This window comes from Gasterosteus aculeatus, chromosome Y (assembly GCF_964276395.1).
Source record: "Gasterosteus aculeatus chromosome Y, fGasAcu3.hap1.1, whole genome shotgun sequence".
Taxonomy (NCBI): domain Eukaryota; kingdom Metazoa; phylum Chordata; class Actinopteri; order Perciformes; family Gasterosteidae; genus Gasterosteus; species Gasterosteus aculeatus.
The window spans coordinates 19388905-19398776 of record NC_135709.1 but is presented as its reverse complement, the minus strand read 5'-3'; the positions used below and the strand labels follow the sequence as shown (position 1 = coordinate 19398776).

Here is a 9872-nt window from a genome sequence, read left to right as displayed (position 1 = left end):
ATAAGAAAGTTTAGAGGGCGCAGCTACTTCTCCACAGAGGCGACACTTTGCAAATGTTGCCGAGGTTCAATCAAATAATAAAAGTTAGTATGTGGCTTGTGGTCAGAATTTGCATTATTACACTGAAGCATATATAGATATCCATACATCCTAATTAATGACCAAAGGAAATACATTATGTGTAAAAACTGCTGTAATGTAGTAGTATACTGATTATATTTATTAAGTTGTCTGGTATTTTTCAAATTTTTCCTTGTGAGGCTCAACTGAGGAAGGCAGTTGTATGTTGATAATCAGTTGTTTACACAGAGTGCAACACTTAAGTATAGCATTCTAGTTCTCTTTCCATCTTGCAGTACTATTGGCAAAAAGTGGTGGAAAGTCACTAAGTACATATATGCAGCTACTGCAGTCAACTTAACAGTTTGAGGTCACAGAGGTTAATGTATACATTTTTTCACTAAAAGCAAAGATTAGATAAAAATAAAAAGAATACCATTTTCTGTTGAGGTACTTCATTATTCCTGGTAACTTATGTAATTCCCTAACTCTACCACCAGGTGGCGAGCTTTGCCAGGCTTTAAGAAAAGAGTCAACATGTAGTTCTAAAAAAGAAAGAACTGTATGCAGTATGATGGAGCCAAAAATAAAAGACGAGGGTAGCATTGCCGTGCGTACATCCAGTACCTGCAATGTGTTATCATCAACAACCTGACGCTGTAGGATGAAAACCTTCTGACAAACGTCACCTTAGCTGTTGCTTTCTTTCTTTTTGTCTTTCATTCTTTTTTGAAGAAAGTGGAGCTACACACCGGAGTGCATTGTCCTAAGGCAGTGAACACTCGAGTAGATGTTTTAATTGGAGTGCCATCACTTAGGGAACAGATTACGCACAAGTGTTAAAGACATCTTTCAGCATTTGCCAGCACACGCTATGAATAGAGCATGTGTGTGTATGTGTGTGTGTGTGTGTGTGTGTGTGTGTGTGTGAATGAGTGCGGTGTGGCTGTCAATGACGCTGTGGAGACAAATCAGTGTACTCTTCACCATCTCGATTTTGGATGAGATTCATAAACACACTGAGACACTTTTTTTCGTCAGCGGGAGACACTGGACAAGCAAGGACGAGCAGTTGACCTCAACTGTTATTTATTATGATGTAATCACAGCCTCTTTGTTGCATGTATCATAAACACGGAACTATTGCTTTGATTGATCCGTTCCAGAGTTTAGCTTGACCTCAGCTTCATTTTTGCCGCAGAGATCTCGTTTTGTTTCAAAGTCGAGAGGCCAAAGGACACATTCTGTTACATAGCAAGGGGCCACAGCACAGAGACCGTGGAGCACATGGCAGTTGGCAGAGGCCGAAGAGAGGAACAACGTCCGTAGTGGATGGCTTGCCGAATGAAAGGGATATTCATGAGGGAAGCCATTTAAAAAAGTTTCCACTGAGAGTCACTGTGTACATGATGTGATAAATGTGAATGAATTTGAACGGGATACCGTTTTCTTTATGTGCAATTTTCATTTTTTTTCTATACACTCTCCAAATTCTTCATCTATCTCCTCCAACTTCCTCAGGTCGACCTCATCGGTATGTGCTGCGGTGGGCACCCAGGTACGAGTGTCAGACTTTAAGTGTGGGGGCCGGGCCGGGCTCCCAATCGGTTGGTTTGGCTTCAGGTGGTCTTTGGCTGAGGCTGACTCAGCAGTAAGTTTCACACACAGAGTGGAGATGAGGGTTCAAGGGGTGAGGTGGGTTTAAAGAGGCCGGGTTCAGTGGAAGAGTGTGGGACTGTTGTCCGAGACTGGTAGCCTGGACTAAATGAGAGGGGAACCCGGGTTAAGTGCTCTATTTGTGTGGCCATTAAAAGCTGGGAGTAGAGTGCAGGGCACGGCTCAGCCAAATCTCATCACTAGATGCCAATTTGAATCACAACCAGCGACCAGCCTTTTTTCTATTTCCCCCGTCTTTCGCTTTCTCCTCACCCCTCCTCTACATGCGGACAAATAGACATTCCGGCAGCGGATGTGGCGGCGGTTGTCCGTAGCAACCTGCCATGCGGGGTGTATCTTGTGGGAGCAGGACCACTGAGTGAATGGCTAAGCCTTCTGCTAACAAAGACTGTGAATCTCCGAGGTGCTTTCAGCCTCCATAGAAGCGCTGTGACTTCTGTGCTGTGGGAGTGCTTTACATAATCTAGCAGCAGCTCCCCTCTGCTTTGCCACATCACTCTCTCCTTATGCTCTCTGCACCTAAACACACACACACACACACACACACGCACACACACACACACACACACGCCCCTATGCAGGTTGGCTCATCTTGGCGCATCCTCTCAAATTCTTTCAATCTCCAAGAGGTCACTTTTTTTTTTTTTAGCAATGAGATGTTGTAACCTAGTGCCAAAGTAGTTTAGGCTATTTAGACTTTCTTGGAAAAAACACAATTAATATTTTTGTCAGGTAATTTCGGCCCCTCACAACTGTCACCCAGCAAAGAGTCTGTTTGTATTTCCAGCTACTGTTTGTAGTTGGATGGGATGTTCTGATAAATGCAATGCATGTTCTGCATGAGTTCTGCTCTAACATCCTTTTGTTAGCTGGAGTATCTGCAGACAGCTGACATTGTGTGCTCTGTTTCCTCTGGTGAGCCGTAGCCAGCTGCTCCACTGTGCCTCTCAATGTCAACACATTTAACACAGGCATGTAAACTGCACACTTCGACAAGTCGACAACTCAGTAACTTCACCTAATCGGTATGTGAGCTTTTCTCTTCCCCTTTCCTTTCTTTATCGGTGCAGCCGAGCTGTAAAAAAAAATGTAAAGTGAATTCATTATGATCGGTTTTCGGTCAAAAATGTCCATTTCGTATTTCTTTTTAATCACAGGCTGGACAAAGAAGGGGAGGGGTAGAGAAAGTCATTTCAACCTAAATTCCTCAGATTCACTGTTTCAACACTTAGGTAAACAATCAATAGCAGAAGGCTTACTAGGGAAGAAAACTAATTGGCGTTGCCTTGAAACAAGTGCTCAAGAAGTGAAACAAGAGGTCACTTTTACACTTTCCAGTAATTTTCATCCCGTAATGTAAAACTGATCTATTTTCAATCCCTACCTGGAGCACTACCAAACATACATTAAGGCACAGAGCCATATTAAAAACATCACCACATACTGTGTCTATGGGGGACAAAAAAAACAAGCTACCACTCCCCTGTACTTGTAAAAATTCTAAATGTGTTCAGCAAAGAAGAACTTTCTACCTCCATTAGTGGTTTGTGTCTGAACTGTCTGAGCACAACTTTGTAATTAGTGGGTAAGAAAGCAATTTGTGTTTGTTTGTTGACTGACTCTGTATTGACAGTTTTGAAACGAAATAAACACATTTGATGTGTTGTATCTCTTCAGTCGTGTTGTTAGTTGTTATTAAAAATCCAATACAACAACCTTCTGAATAAAGAGGCAGTTTGAGAGTCTGTTTCCTTGGTGAACACACGTCTGGAACTCTGGTCATTAAGATAAAGGGATTAGAAATAGAAAAATGAACATTTCTATCAAAAGCAAAACATATTTTTTCCCTGCAAAAACAGCTACCGTGGGTTCTTTATATTGATCTAGGATGCAATGAAAATCTATCAGGAGGTGAATTGATGAAGTGAAAATTGTTCCGGCACAGTGTAACAGTAAGTTGTTGAGTTTGGTGGATTTGTGTACACGTCTGTTCCAGCCATCCTATACCGTGCACTTTATGTTTTTGCCCACATTCATTCAAGGTTTACAAGACTGTCAACATTGTGCTGTTTGAACCATCAGTAGTATAATATACAAATGTACAGACACACAATAGAAATAGGTACATAATTGGTTATTACAATGAGACCTACAAAAAAGCATGAGAATAAAAAGTCTGTGGGATATTGCAGGTGAGTCAAGCAGAGCCACACATGTGCATCCAGACTGAGGGACACACACCCTCCTACCATGATGACGCACATGTCTATTTACACCGCATCATAACAAAGCTATCAAAAACAAAGGCTCCAAAAATTCCTCCTAAAAACATTTTTTGTTCTTTTGTTTCTCTACTTACAACAATGTTGATTCCATGTATGTACATCCCTAGAAAATAATTTAATTATAGTAACACACTTTCTACATTTTTGAAACAATACACTTGTAAGTCCACAAAGGAGATTGTTTGTTTGTTTGTGCATGTGTGTGTGTACGTGTGCGTATGTTTTTGTGTGTGTAAATTGGGGAATGGGGGGGAATGATGGGGAATGATGGGTTTGTAGGGGGGATAATGCTCATGGATTGGCTAACAGTCGCAGGGGCAAATTCAGAGAGTGGACTGGATGTGGTCACAGAGAGGAAGTAGTGGAGTCGACGATCTCTCTCCCGTTGCACACGGTCGGGACCTGGTGGGCACTGACAGATGCTGGAAAAACACACAAGACATCAGATTGGTCCATATTATAATTCATAATCGACTTGTATCATATTATGCCATTACATTTAAATCACATCACCAAAATGTCAAACAATCGTACGGGTGATTAGGGTCTAGACGCCTGTTGGTTAATGGTAATAAATATGGCGACTCTGCAAAAGTCATTTGTAAAAAAAAAAAAACTAGAATCCCACCAAACCTTTAGTTGATCTTTTATGTGAGGTCAATTCGGCAGGAATATGTTTCAAGTCACCTATTTGATCCAAGGTCCTTTCACTGTACCATTCACCACCACATCCTGGTCCGTCAAACAGGACGCCATTCTCTGCAGTCTGACCCGCTTACGTTTGAAACTGTCAATCCTAACCCACCGTGAAGGTAACAGCTTTAGAGGAACAGCATTGCACATTTAGAGACCTATCTTGCCTCTGGATATTGTAACTTGGCTGTAATACATTTTTCAAGCAAACGCCTAAATAGTCTATAGTTCAAGATTTTGTGTCCCTTATGGCAAAAGGTGCAACGCAGGGCGGCCAAATATTGAATGCGTCAAACCTAATTCTATTTGCATGATAAAAGCCGAGCAAGACAGTGCTGCTCTAAACCCCGGTCTCTTTTGAAGTGAGGTAACTGGATGTAACCTACCGTGAGATGCGTACGTGGTGGCAGCCCCGCTGACACTGAAGCGATTGAGGTTGAGCCTGTGGCTGGTCACGTTCTTCTGGGGCTGGAACATGATAATATGGACCTTGGGAGCAAACATACAGCCCAGGACCACAAACCCGGTCAGACTCACCGAGATGCACATGGTGGTGGTCTGAACCTGCGGAGCAAAGAGGACGGGGCGGTAATTAGTAGCCAGACTGTGATGGATACATCTTATGCTAATGTGGTACAGAGTAATTGCTCTTAGGAGCTAATTTGGTGATGATAATCTGTGATAAGGAACATCTGTCAAAAGGACTTTTTAAATGAGTGTTAAAAAGTGTAATGGATCCTTGTAAAGCGTGAAGATGCCAATGAGGCCTGTGAATAGAAATCGCAACCAGTTTGTGGCCGTCAGCTTGCTACAGTTGAAAGGCTAACAATCACAGGATGGATCAATAAACGACTTAATCAGCAGAGACCACGGAGGCCGAGCATAACAGTATCTCAGTGGTGGTTTTTACTTCATTCTCTGAGACACATTGTACCACATCAATGCTAAATCTAATCTAAGGACGGTCTGAAATTGTGTTTGCAGTGCGTGACGTTCCCTATCACAATAACATCAACTAACAGAAGAAAGTGAGTGTTTATACTTTGTGTGTGTGTGTGTGTGGGGGGGGGGGTGGCTTTGGTGCTGTGCCTCTCCTTGACTAAAGTCAGATTACAAGGCCAGAGAGAGAGAGGGAGAGGGAGCGAGAGAGACATTTTTTCTTGTAGGGATCAAATGAGCTGCCCTGGCATCAGCATTCCTCTCTTATGCCCTTCAATACAGAGTGTGTGTGTGTGTTTGCCGGAGCGTGTTCTTAAGGTATGTGCGCATGATCTTAAAGATCAAATGAACACCCGCCCGCTCTCCCGCTCACCCCCTGATCCCCTTTGCTGTTAAATCCGGACACGTGTCAGCACTTTGACGGAGCCTGTCTGTCTGTCATGCCAATACTGCAGAGCTGCGACGTTCGCCAGCTGGATTGGAAATTGTTTAAGTCGTTTCTCTACCTGTTACGTCGCTGCTCCGTGACCTGTGTGCTTGTGTTACCATGTTGGCCAGAACAACAAAATGCTAACACAGTTATATTGTCTTCAATGTTGTCTAACAATTTCTTTTGTAGAAGACAGAGAGAAGCGTGTGTGTGTGCGCGTGTGTGTGGAAGAAGATACCCTGTAGTCACTGGATGTAACATAAAAGATGGGAAGAAAGGCCAGCCAGATGATACATGTGGTGTACATGGTGAATCCAATGAACTTGGCCTCGTTGAAGTTCTCTGGGCACTTCCTGGTCTTGAAGGCATACCTAGAGGGAGATAATCATATTGACACAAAAACGGTTGCTGCACAGAACACAGTGAACAAAGTTCTCAGGCTGGAGAACACAAAGCACTTTAATTGGAACCCTTTTTTTTTTTTACAAAACTCTCGGAGGCGATTGCAACTATCGATGACCCACTTACACAGTACACAGGATGACCAGGAGCACGTCATATACCAGTGAAAGCAGCATGCTGGAGTCGCGCACGTTACACTTGAGGACGACAGTCTGTCGTCGCTCCGGCAACGTGAAGCGCCGCGTCCCGGGAACTTCCAGCAGCAGCCACACCGACACCATCACTAACTGGACGGAGATCAAACTCAGGCAGATGAACACCTGGAGAGAGGAACGAAGGGTAAGGTCATGAACGGGCCGCTGTCTGTCTGTCCGTTCGTCCGGTCATGTGAGTGATGCAGACGGATGGACGTGATGCTGCGATCATTCACCTGAGAAGATGGGCTAATGAAGCGCGGCCTCACCGCACCGTCTTTCACGCCACTGAAAATCCGGGCGATTCTGTTTGTTTTAGTGAGGAGGGCCGAGTAGCAGACAGCAAAAGAAGTGCCCAGGCCGAGGCGTCGCAGGGCACAGATGGCCGGAGAGGGCTTGGCCAAGAAGAGGAAAGTCAAGGCGTAGGACATGAAGACTCCACAGAGGAGGATGTAACAAAGCTCTCGACCCGAAGCTTTCACCAGCGGCGAGTTGTTGTGTCGTATAAACACCCAGAACACCAGACCGGTACACATGAACCTGTAGAGTAAAGCGGTTCACAGACCCAGTTTTAATAGGTGCTAATATTGTTAAACAAGAAGGGCTGAGCTATACATAACAAATCAAATAAAAATCTGTTAACATTATTGTACATGTTTATGTATGAAAAGCATGAGTCCGGGAGGGGGATCTTAAATACATGCACACAACACGCTAACACGGTTATGCTGCATGTTCCAAGCAAAAATTCAATATCCTCACCAGTCGATAATCTTAAGAACAATAAAAAAGCTGCATTGCTGTTACACTGCATCTACATCAGCTGTGTAACAGGACTGTGTAATTCTAGTAATGTAGCTATAATAACAAAGTTGTGTGATGAGGTTTTAATTACATTTTAGCATCACAGGACCAAATGCGTTAGGATCATAACGACTAACTAATGTCACCAAATCCAACAAAAAGCACCAGAGACCTGCTAATGTTATCGCAGGCTGCTATGGCATCCGGGAGCAACTTCCACAAATTGGGGAAGAGCAAAGTCACTCCATGGAGGAACGGATAATTCCCCTCCTCCAAGCCAGCGTAACTTTACGAGCATGCACACACACACTTACACACACGCACACACTCGCACACACACACACACACACACACACACACACACACACACACAACCAAGCGTCAGAAACTGTCTTTACATTGACAGCTCTTTATCACTAACCCTAAACAGGCAATGGTAATTGGACCAATGGCCCAGGCATCCTTCCACATTATATAGTCCTCGGGAAGGTCGTAGCAGGACGTCAGCTCCTCGGTGGGCCACTGGCCAGGAACGCAGGGCAAGCAGGTGAACTCGTCGGCCAGGTATTCATGAGGCTCGCAGGCTGTGCAGATCCAGCAGCAGTACTCGCCTGGGAAAAGCAGTAACACAAACAGCAGAACTTGTCGGTCTTGAGATTTTCTCAAAGACGCTGCTTCTGGGTTGTGGTATGATGTGACCAGGGAGAACATCGTCGTGAATCCAGTCTCCTACCTGCCTGCATTTTCTTCCTCTCATTGCGTTCACAGGGGTCGCTGCACTGCGAGGTGGGTACCGCAACCCTGGGCCAGTGAATGAGATCGTTGCTCAGGGTCAGACTCTCTGCCCAGTCCCCCACTGGCACGTACCCGTAGCGGTCAGCTGTGCGCTGGTAGCTGAAGATGTTGTACCGGCCGACGCCGTCACCCTGGGAATCAAATTTCACAACTGTCTCACTGCCTGGAGGAGAGAAAGGGGCTGCAGGGGGTGAGAGGAGACAAAAGAGCGACAAATAAAGGGATGAGGCAAATGGAGGGGAAAAAAAGGAGATTAAAGCTAAACAATCACGAAAACAATCATTCCATTGATGCCTCATATACGCGACAGTGAGGACAGGAACAATGAGCCGTGGTCAGTTAAGCCTTAGGAGGCCAGAGCAGACGGCGAAGGCCATTCAAATAGTCCTTTCAGCGCTGAAGACCGGCCAGTTGCTAAAGTATTTGCTAAGAGGCTATAAATGCCTGGTATGCTTGGTGATGTCTGCGTGTATCAATGGCCTCCCATCCCTCCCTGAGATCACCAAACGCTGCTACAAATTCCAATCCCACAAAGTCTATTACCAAATGCATCATTAATAAACTGCCTATAAAATTATATAGGCATGAAGTTGGAAGACTGAATCCCTGGACATTGATATAGCAACCCACACATTGACAGAGTTAGCCTCTGGGTCTCTTATGTGAGGGAGGCCCACTGCTGAAACTGCCAAATTGGTTTGTATACAAGCTGTTATGAAAGGATTACCATCAACCCCGAGGATGTGGGAACAGAAGAGATCAAAAAAAATTGGCAGGAAGCTGAAACTAACAACAACAAAAAGAAAAAGAAAAAAGGGGGAAAAGCGACCGTGGACTGAGAGAGAAGTTCTGCAGCTTCTGTCCTTACAGCGGAGCGAGCAACACGCTTTGTAATGCCTTTGTAATGAGTGTTACGCGCCGCTGCCTCCGCTGTCAAGCGATGATGTAGCCATGGTTTACAAAAACTTCGCTCTCCGGCGCCTAACAAGGCTCCTGTGTCATTGGGTGAGTGAAGAAATCAACCTGCCAAACAGTGCAGCCCGGGATCAGGGGAGTGAATGAAAATACAGATGTTGGGACGCGCGTGCCTTTGGAAGCTCCATTAGGTTCACGTCACAGTGGGATGGTTGAGGCGTTGCTCTGAGCTCTGTGGGGGGGTGGGGGGGGCTGTGCTGACAGAACCACAGCTCGGACCCCGCTGTTGGCGACACGCAACACCGGCGAGGGCTGAAGCGATGCGATTGTTGTGCGAGCTCCGTGCGCTGGGAGGAGAACGTTGGCAGTGGGGGGGGGGGGGGGGGGGGGGGGTTAGGGTTTATGAAATCCATAAATCACGCAGACAGCACAACCCTCTCTCGGTGCAGCAGGAAATTCCAAGTGTCAAGCCTTCTTTGGGGTTTTTGGGATAAAAGTTTCAGCTAAATGAAAATGATTTCAATAAGATGCCGATAACATCTACAGACGGCGGAGAAATAGGGATCCATTATATTGCAAGTTGACAGATAATAAAGTCTGGTAATGACACTGAGCAATAAGGCAAACCGGCCCTTGTCCTCTCAGACACACACTTTCAGAAACACTTTGCCGTGAGCT

At 45.1% G+C, this 9872-nt stretch overlaps 1 protein-coding gene across 1 annotated transcript in view; it reads right to left on the bottom strand.

The window, feature by feature from the left end:
• Positions 1–1132: 1132 nt before the first annotated feature.
• The window catches only part of LOC120812435 (metabotropic glutamate receptor 3-like), a 24212-nt gene continuing 15472 nt past the window's right edge, over positions 1133–9872 (bottom strand). Inside the window, exons 7-13 of the mRNA XM_040168370.2 lie at positions 8218–8460; positions 7906–8095; positions 6917–7220; positions 6613–6806; positions 6323–6455; positions 5102–5279; positions 1133–4444 (exon numbers count right to left, since the gene is read on the bottom strand). Of these exons, the coding sequence (XP_040024304.2) occupies positions 4368–4444; positions 5102–5279; positions 6323–6455; positions 6613–6806; positions 6917–7220; positions 7906–8095; positions 8218–8460 (1319 nt within the window). The 3' untranslated portion in view covers positions 1133–4367. The remainder of the gene's footprint in view (positions 4445–5101; positions 5280–6322; positions 6456–6612; positions 6807–6916; positions 7221–7905; positions 8096–8217; positions 8461–9872) is intronic.